This window comes from Protopterus annectens, chromosome 7.part1, assembly GCF_019279795.1.
Source record: "Protopterus annectens isolate FY-2018-M chromosome 7.part1, PAN1.0, whole genome shotgun sequence".
In the NCBI taxonomy this organism is placed as follows: Eukaryota; Metazoa; Chordata; order Ceratodontiformes; family Protopteridae; genus Protopterus; species Protopterus annectens.
In genome coordinates this window covers 431,441,237-431,457,143 of record NC_056740.1, presented here as the reverse complement: position 1 = coordinate 431,457,143, position 15,907 = coordinate 431,441,237, and the positions used below count along the sequence as shown (strand labels likewise).

General features: G+C 45.0%; 1 protein-coding gene across 7 annotated transcripts in view; it reads left to right on the top strand.

The window, feature by feature from the left end:
* SLTM (SAFB like transcription modulator) overlaps positions 1–15,907 on the top strand; it is a 738,342-nt gene that overhangs the window by 426,139 nt on the left and 296,296 nt on the right. For all 7 annotated transcript variants that reach the window (XM_044078891.1, XM_044078894.1, XM_044078888.1 and 4 more), the window contains one exon: positions 13,530–13,699. In XM_044078891.1, coding sequence (XP_043934826.1) covers positions 13,530–13,699 — 170 coding nt within the window. The remainder of the gene's footprint in view (positions 1–13,529; positions 13,700–15,907) is intronic.

The following is a 15,907-nucleotide window of genomic DNA, read 5'->3' as shown; positions in this document are numbered from 1 at the left end:
GGACCAACCCTACTTTTATGCCAAAGGTGGTATCTAGGGTTTCTTTGAATCAAGCTATTCATTTGCCTGCTTTCTTCCCCAATCCTGAGAATAAGGGGGAAAGACTGTTACATACCTTGGACATTCACAGACAACTTTGATACTACCTGGACAGAGCCAAGGCCAGTAGGAAGTCTGAACAACTTTTTGTAGCTTACGCCCCCGCAGTCCAAGGAAAAGCAATTTCAAAACAGACAATTTCAAAATGAATTGGACATTGCATCAGATTTTGTTATTCCTTTCATGGAAAGACTGTTCCAGCCAATGTCAGACCACATTCCACAAGAGCTACAGCCACCTCTACAGCATTCTTAAGAGGGGTGCCTACTAAGGACATTCTATAAGCTGCTACATGGAGCTCCGTGCATACATTCTCCAAACACTACAATCTCCCTCTATACTCCAGAGCAGGCTTTGCTTCGGCAGTCCTGCAGGGTTTGATTGCCACACCATCTTTTTCCTAGAGCATACCTCCTCCCCCCAGCTAAGCTATGGTATTCTACCCACATGTTATGACTGCAGTTGCATTCTTGAAGGACATAGTACAGTTTTGTACCTACCATAAATGTAGATGTCCGATAGACATGCAACTGCAGTCGGATTTTCCCACTCTCCATACCCCTCTATGCCTAGGACCCTTTCCTATCCCTATTTCTCTTAACTGGGGATATCTGTTATGGTGTATTTGTTTTATTGCTCATTTATTTCTCTGGAATCCTGTTTTTATCTTCCAATTTGATTACAGCCTTCCTTGGAGGGCACCTGGCATCTGGGGCAAGAAACACTGAAGATGATGGCGTCGGCTGGTGCTTATGTACTCCAGCCGCTCTGACGTCGGAGAGAAATGTGACAGCCGACGTCGGACCCAGACTTTGGAATCCGGACGACCGAGGGCTGCCTGAGGCAGGACAACCCACATGTTATGACTGCAGTTGCATGTCTATCGGACATCTACATTTATGGTAGGTACAAAACTGTACTTTTTGTACCTACCATGAATGTAGATGTTAATGTTCACACTGCTGCAGTCCAGGTTGCCCTCCCTCCATCTCCTCTGAACTAGCTGGACTTATCTCTGCCCTATCCTGTGCAACCTTTGGGGTGTATTTGCTAACTAAAGGTATTGTTTTTATTGTATATTTTTGATTAGCAATATGTATTTCCTACCTCCTTGGGGGCACCTGACATCTGGGTCAAGAAAAACTGAAGAAAATGGCATCTGATGCATCTTGTTATACCCCTGGCGCACTGACGTCAGGGAAGAAGCGACAGCAACAGACGCCGGACCAAGACTTTGGAACTCAGGCCGACTGCGGAACCACCTGACGGCAGGATAACCCAAGTGTAATGACTGCAGCAGTGTGAACACTCAAACATCTACATTTGTGGTAGGTACAAAACTGTACTTTCCTCAGACTTATGGTTTTTGGGGGGGGGGCAGAGTCCTAGGTTCAGGGCACGGTTCTGAGTTTTATCGTTTCCGTTCCTGCTTGAGATTCCTTCTCTGGGAGCAGGTCCGGCGGAGTGGGGGTGTGACCCCATTTCAGAGCTTGTCCTTTTCTGTTATGGGCTCCCACTCCTCTTCGGGCAGGCCTGTTTTCCGGGTGGAGAGGGTTCTTGCATCGGGAAGCGCTCTGACATCAGAACTTCATCCTCCCTCCCTCTGAGCTAAAGCTAACCACTTGCCACCTCCCCGGGAGGAGAAGCCTCAAGAAACCCCAGTTCGGGGTACCCAGTCTTCTGAGTCTTCCTCAGGTATTCCCGCTGAGAAATCTCCTTGGAAGAATGCGTGAAAGATGAACACATGGACTCTCCTGAAGAGTTTTTGACAGAAGACATGGACTACGATGATGGGGAAGGGTCCTCAGTCTCCTCCGGATGTTGTTTCCTTCAGACATCCTGGAAGTATTGAAACGGGTGGCTGGAAGCCCTCCAACCCCTCCTTGGCGGAATCGGTGTTCCTGCAGGCTTTTCGCTCCCGGCCTTCTACTTCTTGGCTGACCCCCACCTGCTGCTGATTTAATCCAGTTAGTCATGCAGTATGCTTGGCAGAACCCCTGACTCTGAGGCCATTTCCTGGAGACCTGATAAAATTCTTTCTCCCCCGGAAAAGCATCCAGACCAGTTGTGGTGGCAGCTACTAAAAGGGATCTAGTGGAAAAGTCTTTCGCTCAGTCTACTTCAGATAAAGATGGACTGCACAGGTCTAAAACTGCCCGACGCTTCCTTTAAGCTAGTCGTCAGTTCTCGGGTCCTCAGTGAGGTGCTTTTTGCAGCCCCTGATGCCTGCTTCGGTGGATTCGCAGGCTGCTACCAAGACCCTTTGAGTCCATTATGCCGCAAGACTCTTCGATTTAAGGATCCTGCTGACGTCTCTACCTTGGATGGGTCCGGAGCTGCTGAGCAGGCACTGGTTTCTGATGAAGTACTTCGCTCTGCCGATACTTTACACAAACCACCTACTACTCTACACAAACCACCTACTACTTTCATGTCTTCAGTTTCTAAAACCTCAGAGTTTCTAATGCCCAGGGTAGTACGAACAACCACCAAAAAATAACCCAAGCTCAAGCACCTGCTTCCTTACCTGAATCTCAAATGCTTAAAATGGCGCAAGACCTTACTATGCTTATTAGGGGAAGCCAGGCTACCCCTTGCAAAAAGACTTGTCCTCAGTTGTTTTATCGGAACAGGAGTCTGATTCTGATGCTTTTGAATATGAAAACATTCAAACCCTATCTGCTTACGAGGATTCTGATGCAGAGGAATCCATTCATTCTGCCTTTCCACCTGAGGATTTTTCATTTGGTGAAACCCTTCATACTTTAAGGGAGCATTTCCAATGGGAATGTCAAGACCATCCACAGTCAAGAGACTCTGGGAATTTTTAGATTTAACATAGCACAGACCTTTGGCCATTTCTCCTGTCCTGGATGATGTTTTTATGGAATCCACTTTTACTCATGACACCCTTCCTCCTGCTCCCAGGAAACCTGACTGGTACAGAGTCCCTGACTCAAATTCCTTTTCAGAAATCCTACTGTTGACCCAGAGATAATCTCGAATTACAGCAACCTCAGCTTAGAATCCCACCCCATCTGACAGCGATTCCCTAGCTTTAGACAGATGGGGGTAAAAAAAGTATACATCTCTGCTATTCTTGTTAGAGCATTAAATTGTCAGTTCCACATGCTGAAATAGCCTACCATGAAACTCGAATAAACTTTTCCTGCTTGTACAGAAAATGATTACAAGAGCTTATGTATTCTGCAAAAGTTAATAAGCACACCTTGTAATGTGGCTTTGACGCCCTAGAAGCATCTTGCAGGGCAGCAGTCACTGGTTCTGTCCTCAGCAGGCATGCTTGGGGTAAGGAACAGACCATGTCAAATCAAAGTTATTGGACGCACCATTGAACAAAGACAACTTGGCACCAAGGCAGAAGACGTCTTAAAGATGAAAGAAAAAACTAAATCTATGCAGACTGACTTTTTTTACAGGTCCAGCCTCCAAGGTTCAGTAGGCATTGCCCCTCCAAGCACTGGTTCTTTCCTGCCCTCTCTAGGCCAGCTCAGCCCAGACCCATGGGAAGCAGGACGCCCTCCCCCCCCCAAGACTGCAGCCCCAGGGAATGCAGAGATCTAAGCAATGGAGTTCCTCTTCAAAAACGGGGAATGCTAAGCCACCCTCTTATGGTAAGAACTCACTATGACTTTATACCTCCACCCCTTACCTCTGCCCAATTGCTTGTACCCCTAGGAGGAAAACTCTTTCCATGTAAGCAACTGGGCTTCTATTACCAACAACCAATGGGTCCTCGTGTCCCAGGGCTACAAATTTTATTTCCATACACACTGCCATCCCCAAAAGTGTTCCCAGGTCTCCCTCCAAACCAGTGGGCAGAGGCCAAAAAGTAAGTCCTTTCCCTGCTTTCCATGGGGGCATGTTCTTGCAGACCAGATAGGCCAAGGTTTCTGTTCCAGACTCTTCCTCTTCCCAGAAAAGAGGACACCTGGCGCCCAATCCTCAATCTATCCATTCTAAACACCTTTCTGGTGATACTAGAATTCAAAATGCTCATTCTCCAGCAGCTTCCTCCTATGCTTTCCAAAAATGCTTGAATGGCCACCCTAGACCTAAGAGGCCTACCTACACATCCCAATCAGGGAATCTTGCAGGAAATATCTACGTTTTGGGGCAGTATCTATGCACTTTTCAGTTCTCTGCGCTTCCCTTTGGCTTATTCACTGCTCCCAGAGTTTTCACAAAATGCCTGGCTCCAGCCATTGCTTTTTGCAGACAAAGATGTAATCAAATGTATCCCTACTTAGGTGATAGCTTGGCTAACAGCACCATAAAGGACCTACTGACGACCCTGTTGTATACTATCAACAAAAATAAATCCAAAACTAGTCCCCACATACAATATTTTCCTGGGAGCAAGCCTGGACACGGCATCCCAGATGGCATTCCTTATTCCAGAAAAACAAGCTTACCTGACAGGCTGCTTCTCTCAACTAGCCACCAGAACCCAGTTATCCACAAGGAAAATCCTGCAAGCTCTAGGGTTCATGGCCTCTTGCATTTTACTCATTCCATATGCCAGACTGTATGAGGAAAAAGTGGTACCATTCATGCATTCCCTATTACAGACCCTCAACCTGGCAACTTGGCTTATCCCCTGACCTCTCCTCAAGCTGCCAGCCTAAGCAAACGAGTCCTAGAATTTATACTCTAGGTCAGATGCCCCAGCACTAGAAAATCCTATGCTGACAAGTGGAAAGGGTTTTGCTCCAGGCACAGCCCTCCTTACCTCACATCCTGGATCACCTAGCAGACCTACTGCACATTGGTCTATCCTTCTGTTCCATTAAAATTCATGCCTCTGCAATCTCTACTCATTACGGCACAGAGCCACCTCTCCTCACACCCTCTCATCAAACGGTTCCTAAGAGGGGCTAACAACTTAAGGTCACCCCAAAGAGCTCCTACCCCAGCTTCGGACCTTAACTGCTTAATTGTGTTTGAAAAACTCGCACTACCCCCCCCCCCCTTTTTTTGAACCTGCAGCTTCAGCAGAGTTAAAATTTCTCTTGGAAGACTGCCTTGTTCCTAGCCATCACTTCAGCTAGAAGAGTATCACAGCTACAAGCACTCATGGGTGTAGAGCCCTTCAAAATTTTCCATGCTGGCAGGGTCTCCCTCAGGACTAACCCATCCTTCATGCCTAATGTGGTTTCTAGTGTGGCTGTCAACCAATCCATTCATTTGCCCATCTTTTTCCCCAACCCACAAAGCAAGGGGAAAAGGATTCTGCACACTGGGACAGCTCAGATTCTAGCTGGACAGGACTAAATCTTTTAGAAAAACTGATAAATTGCTTGTCAGCTTCGCAGCACGGGCAGAGGGCAAGGCTTTATCCAAACTATCTCCAAATGGATAGCACACTGCATCCATTTCTGCTACAAACCAAGCAGGAAACCACTCCCAAGGGAGGTCAGGGCACATTCCACCAGGGCAACCTCCACCTCTTCTGCTTTTCTCAGGGGGTCCTCACCAGGGACATCCTGGAGGCTGCAACATGGACATCTGTTCATAACTTCAAGCATTACCACCTGCCTATCTTCAAATCCAGGGTAGGCTTTGCCAGCAGTCTTGCAGGGCATCCTAGCCAGGCCCCAGTCATCCTGACTGCCACCTCCCTTTTTTTTCAGCTGTGGGAATCGACCCAAATGTGATGACTGCAACAGTGAAACACTAAGAACATAACACTAACCATAAATGGAGAGGTTAGTGTATTCACTGTTGCAGTCCTGGTTTCCCTCCCTCCCTCCATCCCCCTTCTTTCTCTCTCCGTCCCTCCTTTTAGGGAATTTTTGATATTCCATTCTTCTACCTTTTTGGAATTCACCCATGTTAACTCTGAAGTTATAAATTACCTGGATGTTCAGTGGGTTATAAATCGGGTGAATGGTAGATATGTTTCCACCTTGTATAGAAAACCAGCGTAGTTTAATTCTTTTCTCCATTTTTTTTCCAGTTGTCGTCATGACCCATAAAAAAGCTGTAGTAAAAGGGCAATTTGTGAGGGCTGCTAGAGTGGTCTCTACCTTTGAGGATTGTCTGAATGAATGTACCCTGTTGGAACTATGTTCATAAGGAGAGACTATCCAGATGAATTTGTGGGTGGCTTTAAGCTGGAAGTGATGAACGTTCCCATGGCATCTGTAGCCCTATTTTGGGTATGGAGAATATGGATTTCAGTGACGTCATGAACATCATGGCTATTGGGTTGAATGTTCCAGGTGGGGATACGATGTATAGGTTGTCTTATATTACTGCATGCACTGTGGATTACAGTGCAATAAGAGATATTCTGTTTAAGAACTGGCCTGTTTTAATTGAAGACTGTGCCATTAGAACTAGCATTAGTGCGAAACCCTCCATTGTTTACAGAAAGGGTAACAATTTGAAAACTTTAATGGAAAGACCAGTGAAACCCCGAATTGTTGAACATAGTTTGTTCAATGTCACTGTGTGGGTGCTGTATTATTCATATATTAGCACCAGAGAACTGTTTTTGGAATGGTTATTTATTGCACATTCAGGGGAGATTCAATTGCAACAGTTCCAGTGTGGTTTATGGGGCTTTGTGCCAGTGTTGCCTGGCGTTTTTCCAAGAAGACAGCGAAAAGTAAGGACCTGTATTTATGAACATTATGATATTAAAAAGCAAAATATGATTGTTTTATACAGTCATATCAATGAATTTCCTGATCATTGTTTTAAATTTATTGTGATTGAACAAGTTAAACCAAATAGGTAGGGGAGGTCAATGGCAATTATGGCTGGAGAAAAAAAGAATTATATTGGATTCTCCGGCTGAAGGCAGTTGGATGGCCAGGACTTGATGAACTTGCTTCTGTTGGTTGCATTTTAAAATTAAGAGCTTATTTGTAGATAAGGGGTAGGTATTTGTATTTACTGTGATGTCCTTCAAGGATGCATCTGCAGTCCTAACATATGGGTTGTCCTGCCTCAGGCAGCCCTTCGGTCGGCCGGATTCCAAAGTCTGGGTCTGGCCTCGGCTGATGTCGCACTTCACCCGACGTCACAGCTGCTGGGGTATAAAGGCATCAGCCGACGCCATTTTCCTCAGTCTTTCTTGCAGCGGTGCCAAGCAGAAGCTGTTCGCAAGTGCCGGTCGGTCAGATCCAGAGATTTCTACTACCGAAGACTTCTAAAAAAGCTAAGTACCCCGTTGGGGACTCTTTCTTGCCTCAGCCGATGTCAGACAAAGTAAATAATTGTTTAACTTGTGGGAAACAAATACCTCATAAGGATTTCCACTCTTACTGCCTTCCTTGTGTAGGCCCAGACCACGACGTATCAGCTGGTCTAGCCTGTGCTTCCTTCAACCGACGGACGCTTAGACGTCGGTCGGAGTTTGCAGAGGAGTTTTTTGGTCCCGCTTTTGCATACAAAATGCCGTCTGAGACTCTGACTACACAATTAGCTAAAAAGTGTAAGGAAACCACGGTTAGGCCAACCGCGAGTGTCTCTGTTTCGGCTGAAACAGAGTCCTCGGTTCTTCCTTCGGCCAAAAGCATGCCTCCGATAGCAGAGGCCTCACAGACCATAGCTGAATCTGCGACTGAAATTACCCCTGCTGAAGCAGGCACCCAGGATTTATCAGATACTATTCCTTTAGACATATCTACCCCTGCACGTGGGGCTGCTCGACCCCCTGCATCTATGTCTATCAAGGCTTTTTCCAGGGCTAATCTTCTAAGGCCTTACCTGCTAAAACTCCCTCACAGGCCTACCTCTAGTTCCCAAATGCTCAGCCTGGCTGAGGATCTCGTTTCTTTGATCAGGGGATCCCAACCTCACCCAGACAGGGCCTCTCAACCCCCTCCAGATAAGAGGCCTAGAACTGAACCCCCGGAACCTGTTTCTACAGACTATTCCTCGGATGACTCAGATATTTCAGACCCTCAGGAAGGCCCATATTCTCCTTATGAGGATTCTGATGCAGAAGACTCCATTCCTTCTGCTTCTCCTCCTGAAGAATTTTCCTTTGGGGAAACCTTACATGCTACGAGGGAACACTTTCAATGGCAGGGCCAGGATTTTTCAGATTCAAGGAAAAGGCTAAGGACTTTTTTACATTTACCACAGCATAGGCCTTTAGCCATTCCTCCAGTACTAACAGTTGTTGATGATGCATATAATTATGCCTGTACTGCCCCTGATTCTCTTCCTCCGGCCCCTGCCAAGCCTGACAGATATTACAGGGTCCCGGACACACTACCATTTGTATAAGGCTCCTGTTGCAGATCCTGAAACCATTTCACAGGGCCCCAAAGCTGTGGCAGCTGCCTGCCAAAAACCCTCTCCCCTCTGAAAGGGAATCTAGAGCATTAGAGAGATGGGGTAAAAAGGTTTATACTTCTGCTACTCTTTCGGCCAGGGCCTTAAACTGTCAGTTTCGCATGATTTAGTACCAGGAATTTTTGTTAGACCAGCTAAATAAAAAAACTGTCCTCTCCTGAACCTATAGACCGCAAGTCCCTTCAGGATTTGGTACATAACTCTCAGCAGGTCAGTAACCATTTCTTAAAATGTGGCTATGATGTACTGGAGGCTTCCTTTAGATCAGCTATGACTGGAACAGTGATTAGAAGGCATGCCTGGTTAAAAGAACAATCCTTACCAGACCATGTTAAGTCAAAACTCCTAGATGCTCCTATGGAGAAACAAAGTTTGTTTGGCTCCCCTGCACAGAAGGTTCTAAAGAAGGCGGAAGAATAAGCAAAAATCTGTCCAAACAGTCAAGGATTTCTTACAGGTCCAACCTTCGAGGTTTAGCAGAAATTGGCCTTCGAAGAATTGGTCCTTTCCAGACACCTCCAGAGCACAGAGAGGCAGAAATAGACACCCAAGAGGCAGAGGTCAATCCAGGGGTGCCTACAGGGGACGTCAGTGGCAGCCTAACAACCAGAGTAGTACTGCCACAGATTCAGCTACAACCACTTCCACAGGACAGACACAATGACTTGGCTCTGATTCCGCCTACCAGGGAACAACTGGAAGCACCCTTGGGCGGAAAACTAGCCTTATTTTCCGTAAACTGGCATTACATTACAGGAGACAAATGGACTTTACAAACAATAGACAAAGGCTACAGGTTTCACTTCCACACTCTACCAAAAAAGAGAGGAATGCCAAACCTACCACCAAGCCAAAAAACAAACGCTCTAAGACAAATCAACAACCTACTAAGGATGAGAGCTATAGAAAAGGTACCGCCTACGGAACAAGGCCAAGGATTTTACTCCAGACTTTTCCTTGTACCAAGAAAAGAAAATCAATTGAGACCTATTCTCGACCTGTCTGCTCTGAACACATACCTCATTGTCCCAAAATTCAAAATGCTGACCCTACAGCAACTTCTTCCCATGCTGGGCAAGGAGTCTTGGCTGGTGACTCTAGATCTCAAGGAGGCATACCTGCACGTCCCTATACGACCAGATTGCAGAAGACACCTCAGATTTCTTGCAGGATCAGAGCATTATCAATTCTCAGCATTGCCCTTTGGCTTATCTACTGCGCCCAGAGTATTCACAAAATGCCTGGCATCAGTAATTGCTCATTGCAGTCTTCAGGGAATTCAAATTTACCCATACCTGGACGACTGCCTAATACAAGCGGACAGCAAGACAAAATTAACAAAAGATTTGGAAAAGGTCATACAACTGCTGCAGGCCTTGGGATACACAGTCAACATGCAAAAGTCAAGACTAGCACCATCCCAAAGGATAACATTCTTGGGTGCAGAACTGGACACCAACTCAGATGGCCTTTCTCACAGAAGAAAAACAAAAGCAGCTACCAGTCTATTTCATGACATTAACAGACTCAGCTTACTGCAAGGAAAGTCCTGCAAGCCCTGGGTTGCATGGCATCCTGCATAATATTGATTCCGCATGCCAGACTGCATATGAGAAAGTTGCAATGGTACCTAAGGAATGTATGGTCTCAACACAAGCACAGTCTAGAGGCCCAGATTCCAATAATTCCATGCCTGAAGCAAGAATTCCTGTGGTGGGCTCAGGCCCGTCAGTTGAACAGAGGATTGCCTTTCCACAAACCTCATCCAAGCCAGACCATCACCACGGACGCCTCAGACCTAGGCTGGGTGGCACACATGATGGACAAGTGTATACAAGGCCTATGGACACAAGACCAGCTGAATCTACACATAAACCAAAAGGAGATGCTGGCAGTGAAACATGCAATCCAGGCATTCAGACCATTTCTTCAACAAGGTCACCTGCTAAGGACGGACAATACCACAGTCATGTGGTACATCAACAAACAGGGAGGTACACACTCGTATCCTCTATGCTGGATGGCAATGGACCTGTGGAACGTAGCCCTGAATCTCGACATTCAACTCCAGGCCAGATTTGTACCAGGAAAAGAAAATTCACTAGCAGACACCTTAAGCAGAACTACCACGGATGCTCACGAATGGATGCTGCATCCAGATATCTTCAAAACCATAACAAAGAAATGGGGACTACCAGAGATAGACCTGTTCGCCTCCCCACACAACCACCAATTGAAGAAATTCTGCACAAGAGCATACCACCCACTTGCTTGGAGGGTGGGCTCCCTTTCCTTCAGCTGGAAAAACCTGACAGCATATGCATTCCCACCTCTTCCTTTGATGTACAAAGTCCTACTGAAGATCAAAGAGGATCAGCCAAGGATAATCCTGATAGCTCCAGACTGGCCGAGGCAACATTGGTACCCGCTACTGAGAAGCATATCTCGGACACACGCATGGCCTCTGCCTCTATGTCCTTTACTTCTAACAGAACAACTACAAGATCCTACATCCAAACTTGAAAACACTACAGCTAGCTGCTTGGAATATTGCATAAAACAAAATAACCCAGATTTATCTCAGAGGGTTAAGGACATTATCCTGGAGGCTCGCAGACCCTCCACAAGGAAGACTTATTCAGCCAAATGGAAAAGATACCTTATTTGGAGTTGTTCCTACCAGGGATATTCTAGAAGCTGCTACCTGGAGTTCAGTACATACTTTCACCAAGCATTATCATTTACCAATTTTCTCTAAATCCAGAGCTGGCTTTTCCACTGCTGTCTTGCAGGGCCTTTATAGCTGGTCCTAATGCTGTAGTCAAATGTAATGACTGCAACAGTGAAACACTAAGAACATAGTGCAGTTGTGTACACTTACCATAAATGTTAGTGTATTCACTGTTGCAGTCCTGGTTACCCTCCCTCCAGCCCCGTTACTCTTATTATGCCTCTACTTTCTTTTACTATGCTTAAAAGCCTTTTTGGTGTGTGCTTTTGATTGGAGGTATATTTTTGTGCTTTTAATTTATTTGCTCCCAATTGGGGGGGCACCTGACATCTGGGGCAAGAAAAACTGATGTAATGGTGTCTGCTGCATGTTTTTATACCCCTGATGTCATGGAAGAAGTGACGGCAACCGACGCAGGACCCAAGACTGTTAATCAGGCCGACTGATTACCCAAATGTAATGACTGCAACAGTGAATACACTCTAACATCTACATTTATGGTACGTGTGCACAACTGTACTTTCTATACTACCCTCTTCCCTCTAAGTTTTGGCATTCATCCAAAGATTATGAATACTGCAACATGGGAATAGAACATAGAATAGCTGTATAAAATCTTACCATAACCATGGATGTCCTCTACCATGTTGCAGTACTCTATCCCTCCCTCGTACCACCTATATAAAAACACCTTTTTGGATGAGGTAGGACTTGTGCAGCTATCCTGGGACTGGGGTCTGACTGGGGCATGCGTTTCTGAGGAAACGTATGTGCAGACATCAGTTATGGCCTACTCACCCTACGGCCAATGTCGTACGTCCCACATGCCTTGCAGTGACTAAAGCTTTTGTATACTGGCTGGATGTTAGAGTAGCTAAGCAGAGGATAACCCAAAGGTTATGAATACTGCAACATGGAAGACATTTAAAGTGAGATTTTACACAACTGTTTCTTTCTTGGTGGTGTAATTGTTATATTTAATGCTTCCTACAGCGTAATGTGCAACTTTATATAAACAGACTATTGTGATTGTAAATATTACTTTGATTGAGAACCTTTTTCTGTGTGTGTAATAAGTCTATTTTATTTAATTCGAAAGACTTCAGTTCAGTATTAAATAGTTTACTGTTTAGGCTGTCTTGTTGTGATTAACTGCCATGTACACAAGTCTTGCATAGCTCCTGCCTACTCATTCTGTAAAATGAAGCATTTCTCCCCAGGCCTCTAAAGGGGCTTTTAAGGAACAGCTGGACTTTCCTGGTAAACGTAATGTTTTTTTAATAAGCTACAGGCACTTAAGAGGTGCCATTAGCATACTTGAGGCTGTACACAACACTTTTTTTGTTTTAATGTTTACTGTGAACATCAGGCTGACAGAGTGATGCTGCTCACATGAATGCCTGAAGAGGGTACCTTTGGATGATTTGGGACTAATTAAGAGCTGCATATAATTGACAAGCAGGTAAGGGACTCTAGACAATATTTTCAAGATTTTAAAGTGTTAGCGTTTATCCCATTTTGATATTCAGTTCTCCCAAAGGGCTGGACCAAGAAATATAGCATAAGTTTCACTACAGCTTACCATGTAGATAACATTCCACTTAACACGGTCATCAGGGACTCTGGCTCACATGTTAACATATTTGACCACGTCTGTATAGTCTTACCTTCCACAATTTAGTCTTGTAGTAATTCCTCAAGGTCTTGAACAAGTTTAGTTTCACTTCACTCATTAGGCTAGATCTAAAAATAATGCACCCTTCAGTATGTACCTTGCTAAATACCTACCAGCCTGAAGCCTCTACATCACTGGTCTCTACCCATGGCTAATCTGACAGATTAGAAGCCCCCTGCGAGAGCTGCTTAGCCATTGTAACAGCTTGACACTTCTTAAACAGCTCCACTTGAATAGAAGCAGTAGTAAACACCTGCTCTAGTGACCTAAACTTTTACACTCCCTCACTGCCGGATGATGTGTAACCACGGAAATATTCTTTTATTTATAAGTTTGTAATAGGCTGTATTTTTCCCTTTCAAGCAGAATACTTCTCTAGTAAACTTAAAACTGGCCTGGATGACTGGGTATATGTAGAAGTCTACCTAATGGAGAACATTGACTGTCCCACAAGTATTTGTGATCAAGCTTCTCGAGGGCATCTTGTGGACAAAACATAAGAACGTATAAATTGGAAGACTATGCACCCCTCCATAGTTTGCACATGTCACGGTGTAGGAGATTGCAAATTTGTTGCATTTTGGGTGGGTAAAATCCAAACAGGACACACAAGGTTCAGTTGATGTCCGCATAAGTGATGTAAGTGATTTAGGTTCATTGTGCTATTTAAATGTTGTGGTTTGTTTTTAGATGGCGATGATGAGAAGCAGCGAGAGGTTCTTTCAGGGCAGACCAAGGTTCAGAGGAGGAGGAATGGGTGGAAGGAGAGAGATCATGCCCTTTGAAAAGATGAAGGAGCAGAAGATTCGAGAGCACTTGGTGCGAATAGAAAGAGTTCGCCGAGCCATGGAGCTGCGAAGGTAAGCTGTGACATCCCAAGATAAAAGCTTTGCAACTGGGTGGAGCTATGTTGCGAACTCTTATGTTGCAGTAAAAGTTTCTTGTGTAATGCAGGCCCTTTAATTTAGACTAGATCATTCCTACAGTCTGGTGCAGTCTGTATGCTTTGGGTAACTAATGCCACTGTAGTGTGTAGTGAGCAGTATACTTGGATTTTGTATTCTTCATAGTAGAAGATGTAAAGTACTTGTCGGTGGATAATGGCTTATGAACAGTACCACCACCTTCTGGCCCTGTAGTAGATGGCCCACGTCTTGTCTGAAAATTATCAGGTTGATTCAGTTCATTTTTGCAGCTCATTGCACACAGTTTACTGGGGATCATTTTGGCATTTGTTTTGATCCACAAGATACCATTGTGGGAAAATGTCGGCTGGTAAGATCCATTGGTGCCTGCTTCATACCAGATGTTTACATTTGGGTAATCCTGCTGGCAGGTTGCCCTCAACCAGCCTGAATTCCAAAGTTTTGGGTCCTGCGTCGGCTGCTATCGCCCCTTCCCTGACGTCAGGTCGTCAGAGGTATAAAAGAAGCGGCCAACGCCATTGTCTTCATTCTTTCTTGCTGCGCGGTAGCAGAAGCAGTTGGCAAGTGCCGGTTGGTAGACTCCTGAAATGTTCGTGTTTGAGTTTCAGAACCAAAGTCTTCAATAAAGCCGAGTACCCCGTTGGGGAAACTTTTTTCTTGCTCCAGACTGATGTCAGAAAAAGTTAATAATTGTATTACTTGTGGAAAGCAAGTACCTCAAGGATTTTCATTCTTAACTGTATTCCTTGCCTAGGTCCTGATCACGATGTTTCTGGTTGTCGGTTTTGTGCTAGATTTAACCAACGCACTATTAAGCGTCTGTATTCTTTTGCTTCAAAGTATTTTGGTAGCAGGTTTAATTATCTTAAAACGTCGGATAGCCATCCGACTAAAAGAAAAGGATAAAGAAAAACCACAGAGGTCCAAAACTGATGAAGCTTCTCCAAAGCCAGTCGCTGGCTTGCTCCTGATAAGCCTGGCGGGTATTACAGGGTTCCTGACTCGCACAAATTTCTTTTTAAAAACCCTGCTGCTGAGCCTGAACCTATTTCACAGGGTCCCAAGGCCTCTACAGCAAGAAAAAAAAACTCCTCTGACAGATGGGGAAAAAAGGTTTACACATCTGCAACTTTGGCTATGAGGGTGTTGCTATCCATGGGATTGCTTAAACAGAAAATGATAAATTCTGAATGTGCTGAAAACAAGGAAATGCAGGATTTATTGTATGCAGCTGAACAAGCTGGAAAGCATACTTTGCAATGTGGTTTTGATTCTTTGGAGGCCTCCTGCATGGCCGCAGTTACGGGTTCTGTAATTAGGAGGCATGCTTTGTTAAAGGAACAAAATCTGCCTGATCATGTTAAGTTACTAGATGCACCTTTACAGCATGATACTTTGGTGCTAAGGCAGAAGAGGTGTTAAAATGGAAGACAAAGCTAAATCTATGCAAACTGTTAGTTTTTACAAGTACAGCCACCTAGGTTTAGTAGACACTGGCCTGGAAAAAATTGGTCCATTCCTCTGTCAGACCTCAAAGGGGCAGATCCAGACGCCCAAGGGGCAGATCCCAGGCACAGGGTTCTTGTAGGTCAAAACAATGGGGTGCTCCTACCTCCAAAGCTGGAGAAGAAAAAGCACAAACATACAGAAAGCAGTCCCAATAACTTTCCCCTGTCTACACCAAGCACTTATCTTCTGGCAGCACCCTTAGGAAGAAAATTAGCACTTTTTGCTCAAAATTGGCACATTATAACCCAGGACAAATGGGTTCTAAGTAGTGGCACAAGGCTACAAATTCCATTTCCATACTCTGCCAAAGGCAAACGGCTGGCCAGATCTGCCAAAAACTCAATGGGCGGAGACACAAAAACAAGTTTCATCCCTCATGGACATGGGGGCCATTCAAGTGCCAGAGCAATAGTGGGGGCAAGGATTTTACTCTACTGTTCTTGGTACCCAGAAAGGACAAGGCCTGGAGGCCAGTACTGGACCTATCTATTCTGAACACATTCCTGGATATTCCAAAATTAAAAATGTTGACTTTGTAGCAGCTTCTGCCCATGCTGGGCAAGAACGCTTGACTTGTGACCTTAGACCTAAAAAAGGCACACCTGCATATCCCAGTCAGACAGTCGTGCAGAA